The sequence below is a fragment of the Schistocerca cancellata genome, chromosome 3 (assembly GCF_023864275.1).
Source record: "Schistocerca cancellata isolate TAMUIC-IGC-003103 chromosome 3, iqSchCanc2.1, whole genome shotgun sequence".
In the NCBI taxonomy this organism is placed as follows: Eukaryota; Metazoa; Arthropoda; class Insecta; order Orthoptera; family Acrididae; genus Schistocerca; species Schistocerca cancellata.
This window is the reverse complement of record NC_064628.1, coordinates 530,218,527-530,234,669: the sequence shown is the minus strand read 5'-3', so window position 1 is coordinate 530,234,669 and position 16,143 is coordinate 530,218,527. Positions and strand designations below refer to the sequence as shown.

Below are 16,143 nucleotides of genomic sequence, written 5' to 3'. Positions count from 1 at the left end.
CCGTGGCAGTCAGCTCCACTCATCACTCAGCTACAGAGGCGCAGGCACTCGATTATATGGACCAAACATAAGGGCGAGCCTTGTGAAGCGATATGAAGGGCAGCGATGGCAGAAAACCAGTTCTTGCACATCAAGTACAGAAAAATCGCTTCTTTTGTTCGGCTATTCGGAATATCCACGGTGTATAAATTCTTAGTGTTTAAATGGGACACTGTAGTGGAGATGCACAGGAATGTGCGCGGGCCGTAAACTCTGAGGTGACAGAAGTCAGGGGATAGCGAAGTGCACGTATACAGATGGTGGTAGTATCGCGTACACAAGGTATAAAAGGGCAGTGCATTGGCAAAGCAGTCCTTTGTACCCTGGTGATTCATATGAAAAGGTTTCCGGCGTGATAATGGCCGCACGGCGGAAATTAGCATGCGCTGAAGCAAATTCCAGTTCAGTAATCGTTACGGAATTCAGTAGTCCGAGATCCACAATGTCAGAATGACGAGAATACCAAATTACCTCTGACCATGGCCATTGCAGTTGCCGGCGGCCTTCATTTAACGACCGAGAACAGCGGCGTTTGCGTGGAATTCTCACTGCTAAGACAGCGTGAAATAACCCCAGAAATCATTGTGGGATGTACGACGAACGTATCCGTAAGGACAGTGGGGCAACATTGGGCGTTAATGGGCTATGGCAGCAGACGACCGTCGCGAGTGCCTTTCCTAGCAGCAGACATCGCCTGCAGCGACTTTCCTGGACACCTGACCATATCGGTTGAACCCTAGAGGACTGGAAAATCATGGCCTGGTCAGATGAACCCTGATTTCACTTAGTAAGAGCTACTGGTGGGGTTCGATTTTGGCACAGACCGCACGAAGCCATGGGCCTAAGTTGTCAACTAGGCACTGTGGAAGTTGGTGGTGGCTCCATAATGAAAGGGCTGTGTTTATATGGAATGGACTGGGTCCTCTGGTCCAACTGAACCGATCATTGACTGGAAATTGTTACGTTCGGCTACTTGGAGACGGTTCGCAGCAAACAACGTTGGAATTTTTATGGATGAGAGTGTCCATGTAACCGGGCCACAATAGTTCTCGACTGGTTTGAAGAACATTCTGTACAATTCGAGCGAATGGTTTGGCCATGCAGATCGCCTGACATGAATCCCATCGAACATTTATCGGACATATCGAGGGGTCAGTTTGTATACAAAATCCAGCATTGGCAATACTTTGGCAACTACGGGCAGCTATAGAGGCAGCGTGGCTCAGTCTTCCTGCAGGGGACTTCCGATGAGTTGTTGAGTCCATACCACGTAGAGTTACTGCACTAGGCCGGCAAAGGAGATCCGACACGATCTTAAGAGGTATCCCACGGCTTTTTTCACCTGTGTGCATGCTGCACACAAAAATGCACCATCATGAAGACGACCCGCAGCAGTCGTCAATTTGATACATGCTTTGATACGCAAATGATTGTCATTCCAAAGCAAACGCACGTAGTGGACAGCAATAACCCCATTTACGAAGGCATGCTTGAAAGGTAATATCTCCGAATCTTTCATGTGAAAACAAACGATATTAAGTGAAACAAATGTTATTTAAATAAAACAAACGTTATTAACAATCTACTTCTTTATGGTTCATGTCTGGATATTTGCACACCTCTGCCGCTAGAGGGCTCCGAACTGCAGTATGTGTAACGTAACTGCGTAGATGCGTGAGAAACAGCGTGCTGTAACACATGTAGCATCCTCTCCTTCAGTACGACAATACCAGACTACACACGAGCCCTGCGACATCTGCTACAATCCGACGTCTCGGATTCGCTATCACCGACCATCCTCCATACCGTGCTAACTTGCGTCCAGTCGATTTTCATCTGTTTCCATAAACTTAAGGAACGCCCTCGAGGACTTCAGTTCGATAGTGACGAAGCGATGCAAGCAGAGATGAGGTTGTGTCTCTGTCAACAAAGTCAAACATTCTGCAGTGACGGTATCAACAAACTGATGTCTCGTTGGGAGAAATTTGTTCGCCGCCAGGGCGACTACGTAGAGAAACAAATATGTAGACATGAAGAATCAAGATGTAGAATATTAGTAACGTTCATTTTATTTAAAAGGCTTTAAGAATCATCACATAAAAAATACGGAGCCATTACTTTTCAGCTTGCCCTGGTATTAGGGAAAAGGCGATATTATGATCGTAGTGAGCTACTTGGTAAACTGAAAGAGGAAGAATACCGTTATGGATGTGTGCAGACGTTCATATTTGATATAAAGAAGATATTTAGACTTGTTCCAAACATGTTAGGTATCACCTCATTTGTTTGCATTAAAATTAATGAATTACAAGAAATGCAAAATGTCTTGTTCATACAGTATGTTAATAATACACGTTCAACGATTTCGCGATATATGGGACCCAATTTCTTGCATGAGAGGAGAGGTCAGTGGCATTTTGATTCACATTCTGGCTGAGCAAAGAAGACCCATAATTACAGAAGTGAGACTAACATGTTACTACTGCACATATGTACTGTGTCTCCTGTGTCGGTAGTGGATGTGGCCAGTGGCACTATAAGACAACTATAAAATATTAATAAGTTTATTTAGAATTGTCACATTTAGTAATTGAGATATACCTAACTTCGAAGTGCTGCAGGTTCTTCTGTGGTGCTGAGGTATATGCAATGGCAATGAGAGTAATGTACTTGATAAAAAACAACAGTCGTGAGTACTGATACGCTCTGATAGTCCCCGAATATTAATAATGTTTAATTGAATCGTGCTACGTCAAAGTAATGTGCCCTCACTGCAGTCTTCCGCACAAATGTTGATACATTGAATTTGGAGGGGAAGCTTTGAGCGTGTCTGCTTAAAAAGCTGCACTGGTCAAGTAGGGTCGCAGGCAGTGACATCATGTCAATTTAGCGTCTTCTATGCGTGACGTCTCGCCCATCGGATACAGAGAGCTGTGGAAAAGCAAGCTCACCCAGCGCGCTGGAGGAGGGTTTAAAATGCCGTTTCTACGTAGCTGTAATGGCATGCGGCATGCCGGGTGTGCTCCAGGAAGATGCCTTTGATGTTGTTGTTGTTGTTGTTGTTGTGGTCTTCAGTCCTGAAACTGGTTTGATGCAGCTCTCCATGCTACTCTATCCTGTGCAAGCTTCTTCATCTCCCAGTACCTGCTGCAACCTACATCCTTCTGAATCTGCTTAGTGTATTCATCTCTTGGTCTCCCTCTACGATTTTTACCCTCCACGCTGCCCTCCAATGCTAAATTTTTGATCCCTTGATGCCTCAGAACATGTCCTACCAACCGATCCCTTCTTCTGGTGAAGTTGTGCCACAAACTTCCCTTCTCCCCAATTCTATTCGACACCTCTTCATTAGTTACGTGATCTACCCATCTAATCTTCAAAATTCATCTGTAGCACCACATTTCGAAAGCTTCTATTCTCTTCTTGTCCAAACTATTTATTGTCCATGTTTCACTTCCATACACTCCATACAAATACTTTCAGAAACGACTTCCTGACACTTAAATCTATACTCGATGTTAACAAATTTCTCTTTTTCAGGAACGCTTTCCTTGCCATTGCCAGTCTACATTTTATATCCTCTCTACTTCGACCATCATCAGTTATTTTGCTCCCCAAATAGCAAAACTCCTTTACTACTTTAAGTGTCTCATTTCCTAATCTAATTCCCTCAGCATCACCCGACTTAATTCGACTACATTCCATTATCCTCGTTTTGCTTTTGTTGATGTTCATCTTATATCCTCCTTTCAAGACACTGTCCATTCCGTTTAACTGCTCTTCCAAGTCCTTTGCTGTCTCTGACAGAATTACAATGTCATCGCGAACCTCAAAGTTTTTATTTCTTCTCCCTGGATTTTAACACCTACTCCAAATTTTTCTTTTGTTTCCTTTGATACTGCACGTTAAATTTGCTGAGAGTAGTAAAATGGCTTGAATATATATAAACAAACGTTTCTAACTAAAAGCTATAAGCAACAAAAACTTAAGCCTACAAAGAAATCGTAAATCGACAATCAGACTACGGAAAGGATTTAAGTTTGATTAAGGATTCTCCTGGTTTTCGTAATTGACAACAAATGAATACTTGTCTATCCAACGTCATGTCCGATTTCCACCCTACCTCCATTTCTTATTGAATCTATTTCATTTTATTATCAAGTTGACTTTAAGTCCACTACAAAGAAATATTTTCTTTGTGTTCAATATTTAATATAAGTTACTCATGACTTTCCTTGTGGCAGTCAGAATTTTCCAAAGTTTTAAAGTTAGCACAAAACAAAATAAATAGACTGGCAATAAATTATTTAGCAACAAACGCCTCCCTTCTTAAAGCTCGGTCTATTATATCACGAATATTCTAAAAATATCAAGACGCAGTAAATTCTAACATGCTGGTTTCACGTATATTTTAATGTCTACGCGCATACGTTTACCTTCCACCCAATGTTCCGTACCATTTACTGTTTATTTCCAGGTCAAAAGAAGAGGTTGGCCTTCTTGGACTTGATGATCGAAAGCGCCCAGAATGGAGTGGTGCTGACTGATGAAGAAATTAAAGAGGAAGTGGACACCATCATGTTTGAGGTGAGTGTGTAGGCAGATTATGCATTTGAGTGTTAGAAACATGAAAACCACGACATTCGTTATGTTACATTACCTTCTCGATGTTGCAGGGACACGACACCACAGCTGCTGGCAGTAGTTTCTTCCTGTCGCTGATGGGCATTCATCAAGACATTCAGGTAATGAAACTAAACAGAGGTCTTGTTCATCCTGATTCGGGAAGTTCTAGCATTGCTTTAGAGGTTTTTTTTTTCATGCAAGATTGCTTCTCTTATCAAACAACTGTAGTACATATGTTAAGGAAAACTCAACTAGAATGTTTTCTGTTTTTACACCATCCTTTACTAGTCTTGACAGCTACAGATATTATGAAAGTGCCAAGTATTAGTTCTTCTATTTTAAAGCGAAATTTAACTGCAGCCACTTTGCAGACAAAAGTGAACTGTCCGTTGATTCCACTAATAGACTACCAGGAGATTATAAGCTACTTATTACCAAACCACTGAAATGTGATCTTCCAATAAAACTTGACCTGACTGATATAGGTCAATATAATGAATCTCGTCTTGTATCCACTCTTTATCTGAACGTTTATGACCAGTAATCTCGCAACAGCTACCTCTGGCAAACTAATACTTTCACACTCATCCTCCTCATGCTTCTCTTCATACCCATTCCCTTTCTCTCTCTCTCTCTCTTTCTATTTCTCGCTCCCACCGCTTCTGAAATTCTCATCTCTTCCTGTCTTGTGCAAACTACGACGAACAATAACGACAAATGTATGAGGCCTATCAGAATGACATAGTAATTCGGAATGAAAATCTGTACCTTCATAAAGCTTGTATATTTTACAGTTTGTGTGTAGTGTTACTGACTTCACCGCAAAAATCAACAAAAAACGAGAAAATGTACGTGTTTCAGGACAAAGTGATCCAGGAGCTGGATGAGATCTTCGGGGACTCAGACAGGCCGGCCACATTCCAGGACACTCTGGAAATGAAGTACCTCGAGCGCTGCATCCTGGAGACGCTTCGCATGTTCCCACCAGTGCCTATCATAGCCAGACAGCTCCACGAAGAACTCAAACTCGGTAAATATTTGCACGAAAGTCTACTTCGAGGTGGAATACCTTCTAAACTATCTGTCAGACACACACACACACACACACACACACACACACACACACACACACACATACATATATACACCTAACTCTCATACACACACAAAATTCAATTTTATATTAATTTACGGCCATAAAGTAGTTTATTGACTTACGGCACTTGCATTGAATAACACGTTTCCGTCACTTTAGTTGCATTTGTACATGAGAAATGAGTGTGCAAATGAATTACCTTATTCAGACAAATCATAATTGAAATGATCGTTCCTACACGAAAATTCATAAGTCTTCTATGCGGGCCAATAAGTGGCCTGAATCGATACAAGATCAAGCTACAGTCACAGACTCCTAAATTTATAATCTAGACATGGCTAGGGAAATTAAATCAAAATTCCAAGTATGGAATTCGTAGTTGCATTCAGTGTTTTATTATTGGAATTCTCGAGTAGCAATTTCGTCGTGTGACTCTTCATTCTGTTTTTAGAAAGCAAAAAATATTAGTATCTATCTGATATTGTTATTTTCCTGCGTTTAGCATGGTCGACAGCTTACATGTGTCAAGTACTACTCACGAGGATCCCTTCAGATACTTTTATAGTAGCTTGAATTAAATGTCAACTGATGAAAAGGAAGTAAAAGAGTTTATTAGTTTTAATGATTAAGCTTTCTTTTCACAACTGTGACATCTTTCCAGATGTATTTAGCAACAGAAACAAGACCAGTTTATTTGATAATTTATATTTTGCTGTATAAATGTTATTTCTACTTACTTGATTAAGTAGTCAGTTATGATATGAGAATTTATACCACCTGCCTACGACATCAAGCCATCACGTAAACGAATTTCGTAGTGTATCCTTTGATAGATTGTCTATGTCTTGACCTTCAGTACGTCACGTAAACCGTACTCATCCACTTTAGCTCCTTATTGATCTCCCTGCGTTTTTCCTTACATATGAATGATTTTCTGGGGTTACTTTAACAAACAATAAATCTTTGCTCATCAGTTACGAATAAATGAAAAAAAAAGGCAACAGAGTACCTTTACCTTGATGAATGTACACGTCAAATTTTGTCTAGAATTTTGCTCTTACGTCAGATTTAACTCTACTTTGACGTATACTTTCTGCGATGTGGTAAAAAAGCAGTCGGGATAACCTGACAGCAAAATGTACAGTATCTGAATAAATGTGAACCATGTAACACAGAGAATTTATAAGAAAGCAGTTACAGAAGAGCAGAGTTAACTGTAAAACTCCATCTGAAGTCACACTAGATCGGAACGCTGGAACGCAACGCGATTTTGAATACGTCGTCTCGATTGACGAGTGGTATACCTATCAAAGTGAGTGAAGTCTCCAGACATGTGAGTGTTTGACTACTGTCTACTGTCATCTTCGTCTACTTAATTGTTAATCAATTATATAATTCGACATGTCTTATTACACCATGGTAGGCAATTAAAGACTCTCAAGAACGTGACTTAACTAGCGTATCGAAGTGCCAAATTTATTGTTAAGCTTGCCTCCAGCTGCAGCTAAAGACTTCAAACTGGATTTTTAAACCGAAACTCATACTTACAACCGTAATGTAATCGAATGCAATAAAGATACCACAATCATTAAAAATAGACTTCTTGTCATAGCAGTTTCTAATCATGTTGATCACTAGTAGAAAAAAATTGATTTTGGATTTCTAGAGTTCAAAGAAAACTTGAGGATTAAGATCGACAAGTCTTTAATATTGTATTTGCACCACGGTAATTGAGAACAACTCCTGATGAATTGATTTTGGGACGTATTCCCTGAGTTTGTTTTACTTACTTGTTTAGAGTTATGCAAAAAGGAAGCATCGGCTGATGGTTGTTATGCCTTTTGTGCTGGTTCATAATGGCGTCAGACTGAATGAAGGTATCGGCCGCAACAAGATCATCGAAATGAATGATGCGCCTTTTATAATTCAACTGCCAGTTTCTGGATAAGTACTTATTTTATATTTCACAGGCCAGCACACGCATTTTTGTTACTTTTCTCTGTTAAAATCTCCAGTTTCCAAACAGGTTCGACAGGCTGTCGCAAACCGCTGTATTCCGGTTTAACGACTAGTTTTCGAACGAGGGAAACCTAAGACCTTGCGCGTAGATCGTGGCGAGTGTATGGTGACCTCGGCCTTCAAAATTATCTTCAGCACTTAATCATGTCGTTATGCATCCATCTGAGATCACGAATGTCGACCTCCACCGTTGTCGGAAACCTCTCGCTTTTAAGCCGCCCGCGTTCAGTTTGAATGCTATTTTCGATACGTTAGTTTTTCTTCACGGGGGGAGGAAGGGGGGAGGGAGAAGCAGTGCCCATTTAACCCAAAGAATAAGGTATTAACATTTACGAGAGTGCAGTTTTTCTGATGTCGACAACGTATGCAGAGACAACACAACTTTTTCAGCAATAGTTCACATACTAGTTTAAACTTCTAATAGATGTCGATCGTATGTAGTTTTCGGCGTGCTTCCATACAATAACCATCATTATTGCACTGTATCTCAATAAAATCCAATCCTAAACTGAATGCTGCGCCAAGGCAATTTATTTTTTCGAAACTTTTGCAGATCCACACCCAGCATCTCTGACGACAAGGATATCCTGCACTGAAATCACGGGCAAGGTGTCAGTAACGTTAGTTGGTCCTCGTCGAGCATACTGATTGATCTATTTTCCATTGGATCAGCTGCGGATAGGACCTCTAGAAGGGCTTTTTTCATTTTATGTTTTTTTTTCCATTAACGATACCAGTTTCTCCCTACGTCTGTATCATACAATTTATTTTGATGTGCATTTGTTATACAACGAATTTCAAGATTATATGCTATTGGCGTGTGGGAAGAAACTGCCCTATCATCTTAATGGGGAATTTTGTAGACTTGCCATCTGCCCAGTGACTCTATTTCATTTACAATATTTGCCAGCGACAACAAAACATTAACAACCGCTGCATGGAATGAAAATGAAAACTTTGAACGGTCACTGGTTATCCCAAGGGCACAGAAATTACCACCAAATTTCGGGAAACATGCCAAAGTAGTATGAACACACAGCCAGTTGTGAGGAAAACTCAATGGCGAAACAGTCCTTCATTACGGTCCGTGGCCGTCCCAAGGAGCAGCGGTTGGACAGTCTCAAATCGAATATGCCGTTCGACAGAAAATTCCGGCGGGAACCAACCAAGGAAGTGCACACTGGATCGCACTATAGAAAAGAAGAAGAAGAAAAGAAATGGTCTTATTGTTATGGACCAAAATTGCCTCAAAACTTGAGAACTGTAAGAACGCACGAGATAAATCACATGAATTTTTAGGAACGCTTGGACCAGATGATGTGACTACAGAGACTTGAAAAATCAACTGCACTTAAACTGAATATCTAAGAAAACTGTGAGATGAAGCCATGCGGAGAAAGTGAAATTGTCACTGGAACAAATCCTGCTTGACATCTTTGTAGTTTCAACAGTTCAGTTTACAATTGCTAAAATACTTTTTCCAGTTAATTAACGTGACGTCTGTCTCTGGAAATATTTTTCATATCTAAAATAAATATAGCTGTAGCGTGATTTAGATTTCTTATTGAACTGTAGCTTTTCAGGAATTATACAGTAATGTGTTAAAACTCTCCCTACATACACCGTACAGAATATCCTTTTGCTACTTCGAGTCATACCACAACTAGTAGCGAGCAAAGAAAATTAAAAAAAAAGTTAAGTTTATCGCTGTGGAACTGTTATTTCCAGTGAAAAATCATACCAGCTACCTCCCACCCAAGCGCCGTCGACTATACGCCGGGTACTAAATCAGCTACAAGCTAGTCATACTTTTGTAGTCATTCTACTATAAGGGTACTTTAAAACAAGACGATGGAGGTTTTGCAAAGCCCAGCAGATAAATATAGGTTTAGGAGACGAGTTTTATGTTACGTCGCACACAATGGCCGTTGTTATAATAAACAGTCTGCAATCACAAAATACTTTTAAAATTTTGTGGCGGTGTGGCTCGCATTACCTTTTTTTTTTTTACCAATATGTTAACAGCCGCGCAAACAAAACGAAAATAGCTGCACAAAATTTCATAATCTTAGTAAAAAAGATTTCCTTCATAAACATTCGGAAAGTCAGTCTTTGCAACTCGCTTATTCTGTGCACACTAGTCGCTATCCCAAGCGAAACCTTTCTATAAATAGCTAATTAACCATTCATTTAAACAACCTGTTACATATCTCGATTAAAAATATCTACTAACCAAACAGCTTCTATAGACTGAGCAGTTAAGGAAAACAGAGGCAGTCTTACCTATAAACGAAACCGGACCACCAACATTAAAATTCATGCCTCGCCGATACTTATCGTCGTTGTTCATTGGCAGCTGTAAATAGGAAAGCTGAAACTTCGGATGGACGACGACTACTTCTAGTTTCCGATTCGTTTCCGCGCAGCAAATAGTATTTGCTACTGTTGCTTAGAGTTTACTGCAACACCATTCTTTGGCACGCTAGAGCTACTGCGAAGCAAAGATAATTGTGAGTCGACACAAGAATATCGCAGATTCAACTGGCGCCAAACATTTTGCTTTTTGAAACACCTCACGACAATTCAGCAGTGAATAAATAAATAATCGGATGGAAATGTGCATTGTTAAGCAACTTAACTTCCAGCAAACTAACAGTCTTATTCCGACAGAATAAGTACGAAGTCTTTCATATGTTCAGCAGTAATTCAGTATCTATATTTCTCCTCAAGACGTTTTACGTTGTACCTCTTCCCGAAATAATTTTATGCTGTATTTCGTTATAGCCTCTATGGACGTAACGCTGCCCGCCGGCTGCACCGTAGTCGTGGGCACTTACAAGATCCACCACCGAGAAGACATTTATCCCAACCCGGAAGTTTTCAATCCTGACAACTTCATCCCAGAGAAGACCGCTGACAGGCATTACTACGCCTTCATCCCGTTCAGCGCTGGCCCGAGGAGTTGCGTTGGTAAGTAACTATTTTTGTTTCCACACTACAATGCCTCGGCAGCAAGGTTACTCTCTTCGGTGTCTACGCGGCAAGTCACTCAACGATCCTCCAGCAGCAAGTGTTGAAGACCGGCCGCTGTGGTCGAGTGGATATAGGCGCTTCAGTCCGGAATCACGCGGCTGCTACGGTCGCTGGTTCGAATCCAGCCTCGGGCATGGATGTGTGTGATATCCTTAGTTTGGTTAGGTTTAAATATTTGTAAGTCTAGGGGACTGATGACCTCAGATGTTAAGTCTCATAGCGCTTAGAGCCATTTGAACCAAGTCTTGAATAACTTAACTTCTCAAAACTAGCAATCACTCCTAACAACTGCCGCAGACCTTCCAAGTTCTGACCAGTAATAACTTTATAAATAAGTTTAACAAAGTCCTTTTCTTGCTGATTTTGCAGTGATTCACCAATAATGGCCTGGCGTGGCGAGGAACACGGAAAATCTCTACACTTCATGAAATATTCTAACGCTAGCCAATCTAAATGCTTGCACATACACTTGTGTGAGAAAGTCTGTCTTCTACACAAATAATTACTGTGAAACAATCAGAGTTTCTGTTAACTAGTATTTTAAATGAACACTCTTTCATGGCGTTGCAGCTGGGAAACAGCAGGTTCCACACTCTCCCATTCCGAAGGCTACAGTTGGCTTCGATTTCATCTTTCGAAGAAGGATTTCTTCTGTTGTCTCACACAAAGTAATTTTCCGGCTCACGGTCCGCCATTAAGGCTCCTGCTGTGTGGAGATGGGACTTAGCGAATTCTCTGTCTTCCACCTGCTCATTAGGGTTGCTTTCAGCTCCAGACATGTCTGTGTTCCTCTAGGCCTTTACAGTAAACTTCCATGTGGCACGAGCCAGCTAAGAGAAACTGCAGGAAATAACACTATTATGAAGGGCAAGAAAAGAAGTAATGAGCTGGGCAACCATTGGTATCGTTGAATATTGTCTGCAGCTATGGTGCAGCTTCAAAGAACCAGTTACTGAATATTGGGACGTGCATATTACATTGTAAAATAGGTTGCATGACAGGTTGGGGATAAACTGCCACGCAACATTATGAGTGCTGTAACTAAGAATTATTCTCTTTGACTCACTTGTCACTCTTCCCAACGAGTGACAAGTGTCTAACGCATGGTGCAGCATACGCAATAGCCGATGTGTACTGCAGTGTTGAATTTCGCGTAAGTTACATCAGATTCTGCAGATGGTGTCACACCTGACATACAGAACGATTTTGTTACAGTTCTTGACAATGAGCACGTGCCTTTTGTTTACATGTCTGTGACGATTGTACGTATTTGAGGAATTTGTTGATGGAATGTATAAATTTTGTAACTGAAGTGTTCAGTATTACTGCCTTTAAAGAGCACTCATTCACTATCTCCCAAAATTCATTAGTGTCTGATTACGACTAAATTTCTTGTGTTACCCTAATGCATGAATCTGTGGTACCAACAGCGCTTTCCCCTTGAATTAACGGAGTGTTCTTGTGTGTTGTTACAGGTCGCAAGTACGCCATGCTGAAGCTGAAGATCATCCTGTCGACGATCCTGCGCAACTACCGCGTGTACTCAGACCTCAGAGAGAAGGACTTCAAGCTGACGGCCGACATCATCCTGAAGCGCGCCGAGGGCTTCAAAGTCCGCATGGAGCCCCGCGTGAGACGCTCCGCCGCCGTCAAGGCGCACTGACGTCACACTGCACTCTCGCTCCCTGCCGGGTCGACAGACGTCACCTCTCTCCGTGCATAAGATGCATCCTATACAAAGAGCGTATTTATTTAACGTAACTAGCTTCAATGTTTCTCACTATGTAGGTCCTCAGGCACTTTCTGCTACAGTACTATTTTAGTCTAGTAACAAAGTAATCGACAATGTTAATGCACCAAAGACTTTAGCGTGTCGCTGTAGGTACTACTTCGGAGCTTCTCTGCGCTGGTAAGCGCGTGGTGAACATTCTGGATGCCTTTTGAGTTTAGGGTATGGAATATCCAAGGACCATTCTGTATATTGAAATTTGTTGTTTAATAAACGTTTTCCAATAAATACAGAGTTCTTCTTTCTGAAATCAGCATCCCTTTCCTAGTCTCTTCGTCTTCTTTGGTTGGAACTGCAGGGACACCGCAAGCGCAAATTTATGATGAAAGCAATACTACACTACACTTACAACTATCAAGAGCATTTCGTGCGGTGCTATTACAGATATTTAGCTTTGTCTATGTACCAGATGGTTACAATTGGTATTAAGTTCCTCACGGAGGTTTAGTGTCAATCGTAATTATCGAATGGCAGCGAAACTTCGCAGATACGCTTACGCGTTAACGCAGAACTGGTTTAAGTTGGAAAAAAATTAATTCCAATTCTGGGTATCAGGTGCAAAACTGGCGCTGTACAGCATCTTGTAGACCTCTCTGGGGCTCATACTGAACAAGTTGAGTAAGTGTTGGTGCATAATAAAATCAACATTATGCCTTTCTCACTTGTTTGACCTTTTCTGCCCACGTCCCGTTCCTCATATATTATATATGGAAACATTTCAATACGTCTTTCTTGCGTTCACAGCGCCAGATTTGCACCTGATGGCCAAAATTTGAAATAATTTTTTTCTGGAGTGTAAATCGACTCTTCATTAACGCTTTAGAATATCTACCAAGTTTCGCTGCCATATGATAATCAGAGCCCATACTGGACCTCTATGAGCAGCTGCACTTCATGTAGACTCTAAGTAATAAAAACAAGAAACACTAAGGAATTATCCGAATGGGGTGAATGGGACAGAAATCAGTAGAAGTGGTGTAGATTTACAGACAAACAAATTATTATAATTTCAGAAAAACTGGATGACTCATCAAGAGAAAGAGCATCACAAATTGAGAAAGTCAATAAAGCATTGGTCCACCATGGCCCGTATGTAGTTATTCTCCTCGGCATCGATTGAAAGAGTTGCTGGATATTCTCATGAGGGATATCGTGCTAGATTCTGTCCAACTGGCGCTCTAGATCATCAAAATCCCGAGCCGGCTGGAGGACCGTGTTCATAAAGCTCCAAACGTTCTCAGTTTTGGAAGGATCTTGAGACCTTGCTGGTCAATGTAGGGTTTGGCAAGCACGAGGACAAGCAGTAGAAACTCTCGCCACACGCGGGCGGGCATTACCTCACTGAAATGTAAGCCATGGATGGCGTGCCTTGAAGGGCAACAAAACGGAGCGTAGAATACCGACGACGTGTAGCTATGCTGCAAATGTACCACGAATGACGGCCAAAGGCGTCCTGCTATGAATAGAAATGGCACCCCAGATTATCACTCCAGGTTACTGGGCAATATGGCGGGCGTCAGTCAGGGTGGTATCTCACCACTGTCCAGGGCATCTTCGGCCTGGAATCTCATTCATTGCAGTAGAACTGTCTTCAGTGGTAAGCACTGATGACTAGCCAAGAGGTATCTTGAGATGCCCCAGACAATGGTGGGATACCCACCTGACTGTCGCCCGCCATACGGTGTGACAGGCAGGTGCACTGATCTGGGATTGCATTTCTTTCCAGAGCACGACTTCTTTATTTGTCATCCGCGCTGTCTTTACAGCGCTGCGTGACATCGACGAAATTCTACGTCCCATATTGTTGCCCTGCATGGCAAGCCATCCTGGGCTTACATTTCTGTGAGATAAAACCCACCTGCACACGGCTAGAGTTTTTGCTGCTTGTCTTCGTCCTTACCAAACCCTACACTGGCCAGAAATGTCGCCGGATCTCTCCCCATTTGAGAAAGTTAAGAGCATTATGGACAGGCAGCACCCTCCAACCAGCTCGATATTTCGATGATCTAAAGCGCCAAGTGGACACAATGTGGCACGATATCCCTCAGGAGGACAGCCATGCCAAGACGAATAACTGCATGCATAAAGGCCAGAGGTGGACCAACACATTACTCGCCCGCTCAATTTGTGAAACCTTTTTTTAATAAATCATCCCTTTATTTTAAATTTTTATCATTTCTTATTTGTGTATGTAAGTCACATCGGCCCATTTCCCTACCATTCGGATAATTCCTACGTGGTGTGTCCTTGTTTTGTCTTAGGGAGGTACCTACAGATACTTGTGTGTACTGTCCAATATCTTAACTCGCGTGGAGAAGGTAGGGCGCTGCATTTGTTTACATTGTAGAGCTGGAGGACGCTAAAAGCACATCAAATGGCTGCAAAAACGAATGGCCAAGATATTAGGCATAGATTTGTTAAGCAGTCTCGAAACTGAACAATATTCTCACTTGATCACACCAAGAATCACGAAAGTCAAATTTGCATGCAAGGAAGATGCATCTCTCGGAAAGCACAAGAACAAATCAGAAATCATAAACAAAGAGTGCTGGCCAAAGATTACTCTGAAAAACTGTACTCTACTCAACGTGTTCTACCAGTCTGAAGAAGTAAGTGTCAACTAGAATAGACGTAGTATTTACGAAAGTGGTGTGAAGAGTCAGCATAGGATGGAAATAAATAATGACACTTGAATATGTGCGTCCTTAAGAGAAGAACACCTTGATTGTCATAGATTCTTCTTCTCTTACACTATGTTTCCCCGATCACTCACAAATTATCATACACTTAAGACCTGTGTATATGACTGTAATTTACTCCTTCTGTCCTAGTTGCAGCTATTGTCCACAATAAGCAAAGTCTTTTCTGACGATTTGAGAGGAGTAAGATTACGATAAACACTTTATTTTACTTTGCTTTTTCTAGTAGCGTTGGCTCCAGTTCTTCTTGTCTAGGGGTCTGATTCTTGCAGCTGAAATTCTCACATTTTAGGTCCTCATGGTTGAATTGATCTAAATAATTTTGAAGATCGTTGTTGCAGAGTTGTTGTTTTTACGTTAATTTATTTAGTCACATTTCAGTATATCACACACTCTTTTTAATTTTCACATTAACAAAGCCGAAATCACATTGGTCGCCCAAAATACAAAAATACGTCCGATCACATCCGAGGCATTCTTACTACACCTTCACTTTGCAGTAATAACAGTATTCCAAAAAGTTTACAATTTTTCCTGACGAAACAAATTTCTCTTAGTTTCGATAACAAATTCGTAAATTAATCCCGAAATAAATATAATAAACAGTACTAGATTGCGTAATTAATAATAGAAATTTTAAATGTGCCAAATAACTCGTAATTTTACACATTTCTAAATAAAATAATTTTCTGTACATTCATAACTAGTATTTATCGATTATAACATCCAAAATAATAATCCCTATTCACAAATTTTAGCTTTAAATATAACACTATTTGAAACTTTTCAGGAATACAACTACGATTATACTGAGCCATCCAAAATTCGAAAAATAACATTGA

The 16,143-nt window shown here is 41.0% G+C and overlaps 1 protein-coding gene across 1 annotated transcript in view; it reads left to right on the top strand.

The window, feature by feature from the left end:
* Window positions 1-12,830, top strand: part of LOC126175364 (cytochrome P450 4g15) — a 49,301-nt gene extending 36,471 nt beyond the window's left edge. The window contains exons 8-12 of the mRNA XM_049922129.1: window positions 4,517-4,626; window positions 4,716-4,784; window positions 5,527-5,695; window positions 10,565-10,750; window positions 12,289-12,830. Coding sequence (XP_049778086.1) covers window positions 4,517-4,626; window positions 4,716-4,784; window positions 5,527-5,695; window positions 10,565-10,750; window positions 12,289-12,476 — 722 coding nt within the window. The 3' untranslated portion in view covers window positions 12,477-12,830. The remainder of the gene's footprint in view (window positions 1-4,516; window positions 4,627-4,715; window positions 4,785-5,526; window positions 5,696-10,564; window positions 10,751-12,288) is intronic.
* Window positions 12,831-16,143: the final 3,313 nt, after the last annotated feature.